The sequence below is a fragment of the Cephus cinctus genome, unplaced genomic scaffold (assembly GCF_000341935.2).
Source record: "Cephus cinctus unplaced genomic scaffold, Ccin1 Ccin1_scaffold0215, whole genome shotgun sequence".
In the NCBI taxonomy this organism is placed as follows: domain Eukaryota; kingdom Metazoa; phylum Arthropoda; class Insecta; order Hymenoptera; family Cephidae; genus Cephus; species Cephus cinctus.
In genome coordinates this window covers 178633-192969 of record NW_014332933.1, presented here as the reverse complement: position 1 = coordinate 192969, position 14337 = coordinate 178633, and the positions used below count along the sequence as shown (strand labels likewise).

Sequence of the window (14337 nt, the reverse complement as noted above, 5' to 3'; positions counted from 1 at the left end):
TAATGAGTTACTTTATTGCCTTCAGAACGGACAAATATGCTCCTGAAGTTTTCAGTATCTAAAAGACAGTGGAAGGAGAAAATAGTTAATAAAAGTATTAGCATACGATTTGTTACTGTTGTTGTCTGTACATACATTCATGAAAGAGGACATGGACATTATATAGAATTTCCCTGCTGTAATATTAAAAGGCTTTCTAGACCGTAGAATCAGGATAATGAAAAAGCGAGCAGTTCCTGGTGAAAGATCATACCATAGGGCTTGGTACGCGCTGTACCCAATCTCTTCGCTCTGTTCACTCAATTACGTAATTACAAAGGTTGCTAGCGCATTACTGAGGGGAATACAATAATTAAACAATTGTATTGTGACGATGCATACCTTAGAGATTATTGCTTCTCCGACGTAACAGTAAATGAAAAAATCGAAAGCGATTGCAATTAGGACGGTGACAAATAATAGAACGCTAATGGTATCTTGGGCGTTTACATCCTGTTGCGAGAAAATGATTGTCATCAAGCAAATTGGTGAAAAAGTGGGCTTACCTACCATCACTATGTGATATCCATGCACGCAAAATAGGACAGTGTTGTTCAAGAATTGCCAGAGAATTAGCCCGTTGAAGGAACTCTCGACTAAATTCATGAATCTATAAAATGATTTAGGCTATGTAGTTAGTAATTACATGAAATAGTCGTGTGTTCTTTTGCTTCTAACGATCACCTTGTCAGCCGCACATGGTTCTCGACGATACACCGAAAGCAACGACATCGTGTCCCGAGCTCTAGCAAATTCTCATCCTGTGACTCGTGGTAGCGTTCAATGAGCCTCGAAAGTATAGTCAGTTGACCACACACGTGGAGGACAAGCAGGAACAAGAAGCAATCAATGCTCACGTTACTGATACTACAAATGGCAATGGCGACGCACTGTTCGATGTAGATCAGTTCGTACGCGGGCGAGAGTTTGCTGTCAAATGAGTATTTCGTTGACATGGGAAAGACACGTTGTCCGGGGTTCCTCCGTGACGCGGCCAGTGGCGCACTATCGAGGCCTGGAACCATCCGTTAACTTTACTATTGTAGGCAATTGCCTAGTAGCAGCTACATTCAGATAGTCCCTAAGTATTAAAGGCCCGTGAGATTACAGAGACATTCAACATATTTTCCATGCTGTCGAATATAGTTTTGGAATTTAAAACTTCGTCCTCGACTCTTCTTCGTTGCGTTCTTAACGCAACTGTACATCCGTCGTATAGTCGCAACCTGCTATAAAGACCCCATAAACTCCAGGAGCTGATGGTTCCCTAGTGAAAATCTATTCTTAATTAAATCTCATATCCAGCCTACCCAATTGAACAAGAAATAAGAAGACAATGCAGATGATGTTGATCAGTCTACCGAGCTTAGCATATCTCATCATGACGTCTTTCTCGTATAGTTCAAGTTGACCGAAATTCTTCCAATCTCGGGCCACCTCTTCAACAAGGAGGCGCAAGTAGTTGCGTTTCACTCGCAGGATGAATAATTTGATGGTAACCATTATAATTGGTATCAGTTTACTCAAGATTTCAATATGATCGGCAAAATCGTTGCTTTCGAAGAGACACGCCGTCATTGGAATTAACAGGCTGATTGCCATAAGAAGCGTGACGAACAGTCGGTGGGAGGAGAATCTGTCACAGTGCGGCCACAACCCGAACCACTTGAGCCAATAGCGATTCAGGCCCACGACGAATTCGAAGCTTCCTTCGTTTCTTTTCATGTTTCTCGATGTAGACTTTCAGACTTAATGACTCGCTCGGCAAGGACGCAGGTATAGCGAGCCAGGAGAGTATGCTTCCTTCTCCGTTCGTCAAACACTGGACTGCTAATTTCATAATTTTTTTATTTAATGCCAGCGTCAAGTATTACGTTAACTCTATGGCAATGTTAAATTTCTAAACAGGCATGGGCAGGACAGCCCACATAATCAGTCTAATCGAACACAATAACAGGATAGAATTACTCGGACTCGCCAAACTGAAAAACGAAATATGTATAATGACTAGGCGAGCAAATTAAAAGAGACTCTTCAGCCAATTTGTTTCTCCTTCACGAATTTTCCTAATTAGGCACTGTCGATGTGTACCATTCACAAGACGTCGAGTCATTTTCGATCGTCCATCGACAATAAATGTTTTACCTGCTATAGTACATTCAATATAATAGTGCAAATACTTATTTCTCACTGTGGCTCACTGTGGCTCACTGTCGCAGAACATGCTCTGCAGTAATTCTGCATTCGTGGACTCGTACCACGTAACGATGTCACACACGAAAAAACTCCATATGTGATTAATATCTTTTTTGTTCAATAAATTCGATTAAACATTCGCTAACCCGACTTTCTTTGTGCTACAGGGAGGCTGGATCGATCTCGTTAATTTCTTGAAGTGCCATATCGTTTAAAAATTAAAGATAGCAAACGCAATTACGAATTCAAGACCATTGTAGAGACGTAGAAACAGATTTTGTTCTATTGGGGCCTTCTTTTGAAGGAACCACTCTTTGGAGTCCTTGATCCTTCTGGCCCAATTTCTTTGTCACGTCAAGAAATAACAGATTCGAGCGTTAGACACGCCTAAGACACGAATACTCGTTACATTGATCTTAGACGGCCAAGATAGACTTCGGGGAAATGGCATGTCACATTTTTCGGAACGGAATGCGACGGCCCGAATCTGCAAACGAATTAGCATTGATATTCGGTCTGACAACACGCAACTTTGTCATCATGGATTATCATATCGTTTCTTGCACGTGTGTGTGTGTGTGTGTGTGTGTGTGTGTGTGTGTGTGTGTGTGTGTGTGTGTGTGTGTGTGTGTGTGTGTGTGTGTGTGTGTGTGTGTGTGTGTGTGTGTGTGTGTGTGTGTGTGTGTGTGTGTGTGTGTGTGTGTGTGTGTGTGTGTGTGTGTGTGTGTGTGTGTGTGTGTGTGTGTGTGTGTGTGTGTGTGTGTGTGTGTGTGTGTGTGTGTGTGTGTGTGTGTGTGTGTGTGTGTGTGTGTGTGTGTGTGTGTGTGTGTGTGTGTGTGTGTGTGTGTGTGTGTGTGTGTGTGTGTGTGTGTGTGTGTGTGTGTGTGTGTGTGTGTGTGTGTGTGTGTGTGTGTGTGTGTGTGTGTGTGTGTGTGTGTGTGTGTGTGTGTGTGTGTGTGTGTGTGTGAGAGAGAGAGAGAGAGAGAGAGAGAGAGAGAGAGAGAGAGAGAGAGAGAGAGAGAGAGACACGAACAATGACCGATATCGAAGAAACGTCTTGACCGTGAGGTAAACTTTTCAAAAGTTCGCCTCAACCTAAATGGAGGACTGGCCTTTGCGTATTCACGTTTTTACAGCCTAGAGAGTTGCTACCCAACCGATTTGCGCAATTAACTATCCTCCCTGAAACGCTTCGCATCTCTGCTTCGTCTAGCGTGCATCGTGTTTAACTGACAGAGGAAAAGGCGACGAGCGCTCCATCGGTGGCCAACTGGTTCTAACGCTTTTTCGTGGGTCATGACGTCACGTCTGACTTTTGAATACTACATAAATCACGTGATCGTTATTATCCGAACTGCTTTCATAGTTGACAATACGATTTCACTTATTAAAGTTCTCTCGTCACGCGACACTTTACTGTTTGATTAGAGTTTATCGATTATCCCGTGTCTCCAGCAGATAACAACTCAAAGGCCTCTTCGCAGACAGTTTTGGCCAGCTGGCAACTGGACGTTGCGCACAATGACATCCAGTAGCTATAATGACTCTACTTCGCTTTACCCACAGATATTCGAGCTTCGTTATGAATGATTCTACACTGACTGACACGTCAGCATCGCGGCACGAATACAACTCATAATTCTCATACGTACTTCCTTATTGGGTCGCTGACTTAATCGAGAAGATTCTCCCGGCAAGTTCGAATTTTTATAAAGCAAGAGCCTAACGCCTTAGGGAAAGACGTCGGTCCACTGAACGAGTACGCTTGATGCTACTTTTAGGGGAGTCCAGCAAGCTCAGGATTGGAGGGCACAGTCGACGGGAAGGTTCAGGCCTCCCTCGATATTGCTCAAGGGGGCACGAGGAGGATGAGTGGAAAGGAGAACGACATCGCACAGGCCGCAGAGAAGCGGAGAAGCTCCCCGAGAGAGAAAGAGAGTGGGATAGATGAAGGGAGAAAGCGAGAGAGGAATCGAGCTTTCTCGACCCTCTCGGCATCTCGCGCACAGCCTCACCCTCTGCCTAACAGTCGTGTATCTCCGGTGGCGCTGCGCCGGTCAAAATCGGAATCAGAGCTTGCGCCGGTACCACGATCCTCCAGTAGTTGCCCAGTCGTTGTCACGGGCGTAGCTGGATGCTGAATCTTTTGTGAGAGAGAATTTGCGGCTCTCGCGCAGACATTACGTGCTATTATTGCGCGCGCGAGAGCGACAGCCAGCCGGAGAGCTGGACTGGCTACGAATTAAGGAGAGAAAGGATTGTGTGTGAGAGAGAGAGAGAGAGAGAGAGAGAAAGTGTGGTGCGGGGGCGGAGGGATAATAGCAAGGCAACGGGAATTAAGGAGAGAAAGGATTGTGTGTGAACATTACGTGCTATTATTGCGCGCGCGAGAGCGACAGCCAGCCGGAGAGCTGGACTGGCTACGAATTAAGGAGAGAAAGGATTGTGTGTGAGAGAGAGAGAGAGAGAGAGAGAGAAAGTGTGGTGCGGGGGCGGAGGGATAATAGCAAGGCAACGGGAGGGTGAAAGTGGGAGGGAGGCTGTGCGTCACGTAAAAAAAGGTGAGGTGAGAGAGAAGCACAAGGTGCAGTGTACTGTGTGTGGTGCAGTGCAGTGCAATGGGGATGCGGCTGTTGCGAGGGATTCCGCGTTTGCTGTGCAGAGAGAAGGTAAGTCCAGGATGTTCCTATTCGGTTGAGTTTCTTGGCAATCGCACGCCCGCAACGAGGATGCATGTTTCGCGTGGGCAGCGAGAGAGTCAAGAGGGTCAATCGGATCCAGCGGCGAAGAGACGGAACGGAAGACGAAGGATAGAAGATTCGAGATCAAAGGCGCAAGGGGAGAGAAAGAATGCCCGAAAATCGTGGCGAGAGCTGGAGCTTCGGGGCTAAATCCCGTGGTTGAATCCAGCCGATCGAGCCGATCGAGCCGATCGAGCCGAGCGAATAATAGCCGATTACTACTGTGAATCCCAAAGATCTGGTCAGGATGACTTCCGCCAAGGGAGGCTAATGAGTATTTGGCCTTTGGCCGAATCATGCCTTGCTTCTTAATACCCTGCCCTCGTGACCTTCGACAATGCTGCAAGTAGTCTGCTGGCTGAAATCTCAATGTTGGAACGCAGAAGGTGGGAGGCTGCGACGATGGAGCCATGGCTGTTCACACCCTCCGCGAATCCGGTACGACCCAGTCGCACGTGGTGCTCCTGTCGTGCGACTCTAGAGAAAAGGATCCGTTGACTTTGCCTTCTTCACCTCAGGTTTCTTTGCATTGGCTACTAGGGAGCCAATATAACAAAGACACGGTTAACCCGACAAGCGACAGGAAGCACGCGGCAAGCTGCAGCGCAACAACCACGCGCGCTGACGTCAGCTCAAATTTACGATTCATTCGGCGCTATCCGGGGAACACGGAAAGAAAGGGAAAGCGCGGTCGGCATTCACTGTCGTGCGTCAGGCAGATAAGACTGACATATCTATACTATAGCCCCTGGTACATTTTCGAACTAAGCTGCAACTATTGTCAGTGCTTAGGGACTTTTTGCACTGACCGATTGTCAGCCATTTAGTTATTATAAACTAAATAAGCTCGACTGTCCTCCGCTTGCGTCTGCCGGTATGGCGGCGCATAACTGACATCTTTCTTTCTACCAAGTATTTTTAACGTCTACCCGTAAAGCACTGTTGCGATATGCACATCGATAGCATTCAAAAATGCTCTTCAGGAGTACGTGTGGTCGGTGGCGCTGTAGTCGTCCGTGCGATATTGGTAGTCGGTACGTTGTCGTTATTTTCAGCCAATCAACGGATCGTAATTGTGCTGCTCGTTGGTGAGACTAGAACCTACGTGGTGAATCAGAAACGAGTGTTCATCAAGCAGAGATGCCTCATGCGGCAGTCCACGATACGCACGTGCACCGGGCATTCGAAGAAGGACGGCCAGAGATTTGAACTGTGCGATGGGAATAGTTGGAAAAGCAGGCCGATCAGACTTTTCCGAAATGGAAACATAAGTATAATGTAAAATAAGATGAAATTGGGAAATTGTCTAAGCAACTCAGAAGAATCACGCGAGTAAGGACTTTGGGGACATTGAAGGGTGGTCCATTGTCCACGTTGGCACAGATAGGTTCCTCAGAGGTACTTTAATCAATTGATCACCGATGGTGCGACCAATGAACCCATCGAATGATGAAAGATCTTTAAAATCGTCGGGAAATTGGCTCATAGATCGGTGACATCTCTATCGAGCCAGTCCCTAACCTTCCCTTCCGTCCCTCGCGCCTCCCCCTCTGTAATATTACTCTGGCGACGTCGCGAGACGCCAACTGGCGTCGTCCATCTTTTCTCTCCCTCGTAGAACCGGGCTCAGCTCCCGTTTGCGTTCCCTTTCTATCTTGAAGCAACCGACGCACCGACGCACCGACGAGACCCTTCTCTGGGGGCTGGCATCACTATCATCAACGATGCAGTTGCTTTTTTCGAGTTGGCAATACATTTTACGTTTTTCCGTTCACGCGTGCACCTGTCGCACAGCACAGAATTAGCTTCTACACGTGGATAACGCAAAACAGTAAAGGTTTATTCAGTAACATAGTTGCGACTGTGAATGAAATTCTTGCTACCAGTCATTATCTATTGGTCCTGAATTACTAATACTGTTGGTGCATTAGGTATTGCACGTATTCACTGTAAATCCTATAAGAGTTTATTTCCACTGTATATGTATAAACTATTAGTCCTAGCCAGTCAGTTGACTGGGTAGCACGGTTGACAAGCAGACGCTCGTTAAACTGCGATAATGCAGTTCGATCTCTCGTTTGAGTCGTGCGGTTCATTTAGTTCTTTCAACTCGTAGGAAACTAATTATGCAAATTAATATTTCGCACCGTTGATCGGAGTGGACTAGTGCCAATATGAGATTCATATTGCCCAGCAGTCGGCAATGTATTGCCAACCATGAAAAGCCCAAGAATACTTGCCAAATTCCGTCCTAGTAATGTTCCACATCAACACAGAACACAGAAAGATGTTGCTTCGCCGTAGGAAAAGAATCGACTAAACGAACAGGAGTGAAAGAGAGCAGTGTGTATTACATCGGTGAGTACCCGTGTGTTTTTCCCGCAGTGAATTTTCGCGTCAAAGTTTGAGGATTTAAAAAAAACGCAATGCGACCTATTCGGAATGACAATTCGATTGATCGTGCCGCCAATCGAGGAAGCGGCCTGCACAGTGCCTAAATGACGTAAGGAACGTGCACCAATCTTAGTGACGTAATTCTTCTTGACTCCTCGAGTTTCTTTCGGTTCCTGTCGATTGTTGAGAATTCACTTGGACTCTCCATGATTCCTTCCAAGTTGACGTCGATTGATTTTACCAGCACTTGACTGCTCGGCTCCTCTCCGTCGACGCGCTTAGCAGAAACGTCGGGACGTCGGGACTCACGCTGCCCTTAAGTGCCTTCACTTGTTCCGTTGTATTTTTTCCGGCAACCCTCTGTCGTCTATCCGCATGATTGCGAGTAGTCACGAATGCCAACACACGCACACAAATCACATGCTGCTTGATAGCCCAGATGCTTTCTTTGTTAATGGTAGATAAACTTAACGTAACCTGACATTTTAATTTTTGGAAACGCAATTGTCGGCACGACGAATTCAAGACGAAATTCTATTATATTAAAATGTACGCATATAACAATCGAAGCCTTAATCAGGCGCAGGTGCAGTTGGACGCCTGACGTCGGGAAGTATCCTATTGACAATAATTGTTGAGGCGAGAGAAGCAGTGAATTCCACGTGCGCAGCTCCGGCTGCTTTTCATTTTTGCATTCGGTGCCCGTGCTGCATTCGTCCCAAGAATTGCGCGTTTCTCAACGACACAATAATAATAAGAGGAAATTTGATGTGATCGATTGTGCCGCACAGGCCTTTACTAACTGTGAGCTGGCTGATGAACCTCCGACGGATTCGCTCGGCTCCATCGACCGAGGCTGGAGTGCAGCTTCACGACTGCAGGTAGTCTTCGCCGAGCGAACATACACATATCATTTTAAAGAGGCGCAATATTCGGAACGTGACGGTGTCGCGTGATGCCGATGCGAATCTCGAAGACCACGAGATACTCTCTGGGAAATCCATTCCCCAGAGCGAAGATCGAGCGGAGTTACGCGAAAGAAGGTTGCTTCTCCAAGGGGATCGAAATGATCGAAATGATCGAAATGATCGAAATGCGCGAAAGTAAACGAAAGAAAAGAAAGAGCGGAGACTGTAGACGAAGCGTAAGAACGACGAGGCTTCCCGGCGGAATCAGAGCTCATTCTCCTGTGCCCGATGCTCGATGCTTCTGTTTCTGCGCATCGGTAGAATGCGTATTGGCTGCCATTTTGACGGACTTGCCAATTTAGAGGCTTCTGGAAGCCCACAGGCTGTCTTGTCACTTTCGCGTGTTCTTTGAAAAAATACTGAGAATATCCTATGGAACGCTCGAAGACGCATCGAGGACTCGTGGGATTCGGGATGCCAGGAAGTCGCGAAGCTCGCGTTGCGAGTGCACAATTCGAATACTTACTTCGGGACTATGCATCATTCACTTTGAGTTTAGTCTTCTTTTCATTGACGTGATGTATATTCATTTTTCTCTTCTTCAAACAGCTTTCGCTCTCGTTCGCTCTCGTTCGCTCTCTCTTGCCGAAACGAGCCTGACACACAGTTTGGTGCCTCGCAACTCTAATCGGTTCAGCGATTATGTTACGCTTGGCTTACGTGTGACGCTTTACCGTTTTTCCTACTTTTAGCGCCAAGACATTTGAAAGTATTAATGCGGAGTAGGGATCGGTCCATGCTCTAGAGAGGATAAGGGGCGGAATGAAGATTCCCAAAATAAACGGCTTCGATCCCGAGCTGTTGCTATTCTCGGTGTTCTACTGCATTTCGAAAGTAGTCGGTGGACCTGCGTGGGAGGATATGCCATGTGCTTACAGATCATAGGTCACGGGGTTACGGGATCAAGGTCTCACAATCACAGGGAGCATGAGAGACCATTCGTCGGCCTCTGCGTCTCCAAGCGTCTCCTCGCGAAGAACAAACGACGTGCACTTTCCGATCAACGAAATTCATTTATAAATCATTATTTTCCTTTCGCTCATTATCCTCTCGTCCGGCCTTTATAGTGTTATTCGTCCTATACAGATTTCTCCGGCACATGTTAGGTTAGGTTGCGTTCACGAGTCGATCAAATAGGTCCTCAAAGCCCTAGAATTGGAGGAGGCTGCGAGCAGCGCGCCGTCCCGCAGGAAAAATTGATTTTGCTAAGAAGACGCGCGCGTGTGCGTAACGTGCCCCCCGTCACGTGCAGTTGCCAGAATGTAGCATGGCCGCGCCGTGACACAGCCAACTGTCAAGTCTCCAGGGGCAGAAGAAATAGGATATTCAGGTTCTTTTTTCGAATGTCAGCAGTGGAGTTGCATTGGATTTCATTGGACTGCAGTCGATTTCATTGCACGTATAGTGGCTGGCTGCATCAGTCGCCTTGATCCATTCGTCCTCTCCGGTTGGCCAATAATCATAATAATCATTCGTCATCGAGGCACCAACTCAAGACAACTGCGTCTGACTGGGATTTCTATCGGGAAGCCAAAAATGGCACATTAGGGATTAGAAGGGATTGACAATACAAAACGAGCGTATCATACTTGTACGTCGGCCGTCCTGGAAATATTGTTATTATGTCATGTCACGTTGATCTTGTTCTCTTAAGATTCGCCGTAGGGAGTGAATACTCGGTGGAAAAGGGCAAGAAAAACGAATAGGTATACTTCTGCGTGCGAGTGAGTAACGATCAAGACCAATCAAGGCGCAAGAGAGTCGGACGGGTGCGCGTGCGCGTGCGCGTCTCCACCGTCGCGACGTAACGAACGCACACCGACTGCGGCGCCGTCCACATGCTTTGTTAGCCACTTACTTTGCGTTCAAGATGAATTTCGAGTTTTTTGGTCTATTGGCACTCGGACATCCGTCATGAATCTCACTCTCGATTTCTTTCGCAGACTTTTGCGCTTTTCCTAAGCACAACGAACTTCATCCTTCCATTGTAAACGTACTCGCATTGTAGCCACACTAACGCTTCGACGTATCACGTAGTCGGCAAAGACCCGAGCAAAGGCTGGACTCGCCAATCCCCTAGGATTCGATTAACTTTTCGTTGCACGGTGGCTCCCGAGTGACTACTTGAAACAAGAAGGTACCTTGACCCATGTTTTACTACTTGCTTTTGTTTACCGAGAACTTGAGCAATTATGGGTTTTATTTTCGATCTTTTAGATTCCTCCCTTTACATTTCAATCCTCTTTCACTTGCGACTCGATTTCCCACAAAACTTCGCTCGGTCGTCTTCGGACAAAAGGACATTGCACCGGACATTGCACATTGCTGGCCTTATGGCACTATTCCCGAAGTGCGATTCATTTTCACCCGCGACATAAAAAATTATGGGCTCGTCGTCTTAATTGCCAACTTTCGGCTGAAAACAGGAAGTTGAGGAAGCTGCGGGTAGTAGAGGAATGAACTTGCTATACTTGGTCAAACTAGAAGGGTAACTTCTTCCGATTAATTGAATGTAGTTTCGGAAACTGAACGATTCGCTATTACGGACACGAACACTTCCCTTTTCTACGGACGAGTAATGCCTCAAGAAATTACAATTTCAGCCTAAATTATGAACGGTAAAAGCGAGACTTTCCCTTCAATTTCTGACGATTGTGTGTCTGATGTCACGATCCCTGTAAAACTCCGAATATCGGATCGTCTTGGCATCTCGTACTATTTGAACTTCTAGAAATTCAATACTTTGCCAAAATATAGGACACGCGTGGCGCTCTGCTAGAAACTAAAGTAGAAAAAGTGCAAAGAGGTAAAAAAATACATGATTTGCGATGCTCATCCAGAGATTGCAGACGACTTAGAGCCGCGTCTTGCGCAGCCTGCAGCTACCAATTTACCAAAGATCTGTGGGATCAGAAATGAGAGAAATATTAACGTTAGCGACGGACTCTGGACGTTAGGAGTGCCACTGTGCTTCTCACTCTCGCACCCATATCTGGCCTCCAGCTGCTTGAAAAACATTACCAGCAGACTTTGAAAATGGACGATAATCCGAAAGTGCTAGAATGCTGAACTACTGGGGGACAGGCGAACTTCCAACAGTCTTCAGCATGTCGAAAGTAATCTCGAGGGTGGCGCTGAAATGCACACGTGCACACGTGCACACGTGCACACGTGCGCGCTCCTGCACGCACCTACTTTGCCTTCTTGGAAGGAAGGGTTCAACGGCCAAGGCTGGGAAATTCAAGGGATCGACTCAGCTACTTCAGCAATAATGCGATATCCACAATTTTATTATTTCGCAGTCAGTTGTTTCGGTAAAATCTCGGCTAACCGTCTGAATTTGATCTCTCTCGTACGTCTCCTCTTCGTGAAGAATAAGAAAATGAAGAACTTGAGTCGAAGCAGAAGGTAAAGACGGAGGCCCTCGTGTCGAGTTTACCCTTTTTCTTTGGATCGGCCATTCAGGAATTCTGTTTGAGAGGGAAACTATCGGAGTTTGTCCTTTGCCTATCTATCAGTGAGTGGGGCGTGTGTGAGTGTCAATATGGCGCGCCCACGAGGACAAACACGATTCAGTCGGCTTCCGAACCGCCAGCCGCCTGTTTGAGTATAGAATGCCCGACGTTCGCCCTGAGACGCTCGACGTTCCGAACATTCTGCAACTCTGAAAAGTCTGCGACTTTCCTACAATTCAAGGTTCTTGCCTGCCGATCAGCTTCCCGTGGGCACCAGCCATGAAGAGTCCTGAACCCCGAGACTCCGAGAGCATTTCTTAAACGGAGGATGGCCGAATGATCGAAGGTAGAGTGTGCCAGGAGCGGCAGGAGCGCCAGGAGCGCCAGGAGTAAAGTGGCGCGACGTAACGGCCAGGAGGGACTCTTGCCGGCGCGAGCACGAGGAAGAGTTATTCCTTCCCGTTAATAATTGAGAGAGGCACCGTACGGCCGATTATCCCTACTACAGCTACCCGTACATTAAGCCAGTATAACAAATGAATGCTCAATCATAAAATCAGCCCACCTTTGCTCGGAGAAACTCGCGGGTTATCCGACAGACTGGATTGCGAAAACCCATCGTGTTCGTGGCTGGAAGTATAGAATTCCTTCTCAGCTTGTCCAAGCAGCTATATCTTCGCGAGGAGTTAATTAAGATAAGTATTAGTAATTAGGAGCGTAGTTAGCCGCTGCTAAAGGACGGAAACGATGGATAGGAAGAAGGTATTCTGTGAATACAGTCTTGCCGGTTGAACAATCTCGCCTTTTCTAGTCTTAGGTCTTAGCGAATGGACGTCTCTTTGCTGACGTAATTGGATTTAGTTCATTAGACGACTCGAACATTTCTATTTCCCTTCTGTTCCTTGAGCTACGCGTCCTCTGCCGACATCGGCGCAACAGCGGCGACCTGAGTAAACTGGGAAACAAACTGGAAGGACGTCCTCGAGAGGGGCCGTCTTCGCGAACCGCCCTTGAACCGATCGCTCTTTGCTCTCGTGCTCTCGGAGAGTTCAGGCAGCAGGACACTCGAACTATCGAAGCGCGGATTTTCGTAAGCGCAGCTCGGTGCCATCGGCCGATAAGGAACAGCAGAGCAGCAGAGCAGCAGGAAGAGCGGAACTGGTGGTGCAACGAGCGGCGCTCTCGAGTCAAGTCCGATGCCACTATATGTATGTATGTACGAGTAGGCATCGTCACATCGATCACGTGGCGTCGAGTGTCATCCTCGACTGATCAACCTTTCTCGCACGAGTGCACCTAAGGCTAACGGCTGTTATCGTTGACACAACTTCGCGCTCGACGTCGCTCCTATAAATCTACTTTACGTTATCACTTTCCACTTCCGCTTTCGCCTTTATCAACTTTCCGTCTTTCTTTCCTGAAAATTCACTCGCAACTGCGCGTCGATGCGTTATACGTTATGCGTTATACGTTATGCGTTATGCGTTATGCGTTATGCGTTATGCGTTTGACCATTTTAATTTCAATAAACATGCCCGACTGTCTATCTCTCCGTAGGAGCGTTAATTCCTTTCAAACTACTTTAAACAACTTTCTAGATTTATTTTCGAATTCTCGGTTTAATAGCAAATAGCAGACACTGCTTGTAGACTCTCAAAGATCCACATCTTTGTCGAAGTCTATCGAAACTCTAAGAGAGCAGAAAAAATGTAAAGCAACAGAGAAATAACTTGGGAAGGAGTCTGATCTCTCTTTTCCCCTGCTCCTGTTTCCTTGATCTACGAAAGCTACGAGAGCCAGAAGCCATGACGGCCGGATGCTGCGTCAGGAGAAATCGAGATAAAACGATCGTTGCATAGTTGCGGGAGCTGCTCTTCGTGCTGCTCCAAAGTAGAAAACTCGATAATCAGAGGGAATGCGCTGGGAAGGAGAGGATGAAAGTGAGGAAGAGCAAAGTTGATAAGACGAGAAGAGCATAGGTGGCCGAGTGGTGCTCGAGGCGATGCTTGCGGATGGAATGGAGGTGCTCTTCCCCGTGGGCGAATATCGACCCGAGTTTACCAACCAATACAGGAACGTTAGGCCGCGGTTAGAACCCAGCGAGCACGTGCACCGTGTACTCGTCGCGCTCCTACGTTACTGTCGCAGTACAGTGTACAGTGCACAGTGTAGCAATTTTACATAAAGAGACGGCGAGGAAATGAGAGAATATCTTGCTAGCCTCAAAAAGTCCTGCTTCGATTTCTTCAAAACTCTCATAACCGTAATTTTTTGATTTGCATTTAACGTTAATCAGATAATAGGATTACTTATTGGGCAAATTTCAACCCATTTATAATACTCTCTCTCTCTCTCTCTCTCTTTCTACCCCCTCTATCATCCATTCTCGATTTCCTTCCCTTTTCGCTTGATCCAGCATCCGTGCGACGTGGAAGTCTCTGTAAATCTCCCCGGGAATGCATTAAATATTTCGAGCCGAAATTCCAATCGAGACTTCCGCAGAGATGTTAATCTTTCATCCCAGAGAGCACAGTTACGTATCTA

General features: G+C 46.9%; 2 protein-coding genes across 3 annotated transcripts; both read right to left on the bottom strand.

Moving 5' to 3' along the window:
* Positions 1-7: 7 nt before the first annotated feature.
* LOC107265308 lies at positions 8-1797 on the bottom strand. Its single transcript, XM_025082367.1, has 3 exons — positions 1331-1797; positions 136-298; positions 8-58 (listed from the first exon to the last, which is right to left on the bottom strand). Exons 1-3 carry the CDS (start codon positions 1762-1764, stop codon positions 8-10), a joined length of 648 nt encoding a protein of 215 aa, XP_024938135.1. The 5' UTR covers positions 1765-1797.
* Positions 279-1331, bottom strand: LOC112493950. 2 transcript variants are annotated; one of them, XM_025082235.1, is made up of 3 exons: positions 724-1331; positions 550-649; positions 279-492 (listed from the first exon to the last, which is right to left on the bottom strand). In XM_025082235.1, the coding sequence occupies exons 1-3, from the start codon at positions 1062-1064 to the stop codon at positions 304-306; spliced, it is 630 nt and encodes a 209-aa protein (XP_024938003.1). In that variant the 5' UTR covers positions 1065-1331; the 3' UTR covers positions 279-303. The 2 variants fall into 2 exon arrangements, with proteins under 2 accessions (XP_024938003.1, XP_024938002.1); XM_025082234.1 differs by having other exon boundaries at positions 279-649.
* Positions 1798-14337: the final 12540 nt, after the last annotated feature.

What these genes read in the sequence shown, in the direction of transcription:
- LOC112493950 (XM_025082234.1), bottom strand. Translation starts at nt 1,064, where the DNA reads ATGGTTCCAGGCCTCGATAGTGCGCCACTGGCCGCGTCACGGAGGAAC. An exon ending in AACCATGTGCGGCTGACAAG is followed by an intron (nt 650 to 723) that starts GTGATCGTTAGA and finishes ATCATTTTATAG; the next exon opens with ATTCATGAATTTAGTCGAGA.
- LOC107265308 (XM_025082367.1), bottom strand. Translation starts at nt 1,764, where the DNA reads ATGAAAAGAAACGAAGGAAGCTTCGAATTCGTCGTGGGCCTGAATCGC. An exon ending in GGTAGGCTGGATATGAGATT is followed by an intron (nt 299 to 1,330) that starts TAATTAAGAATA and finishes TACGTAATTGAG; the next exon opens with TGAACAGAGCGAAGAGATTG. An exon ending in CCATGTCCTCTTTCATGAAT is followed by an intron (nt 59 to 135) that starts GTATGTACAGAC and finishes ACTGTCTTTTAG; the next exon opens with ATACTGAAAACTTCAGGAGC.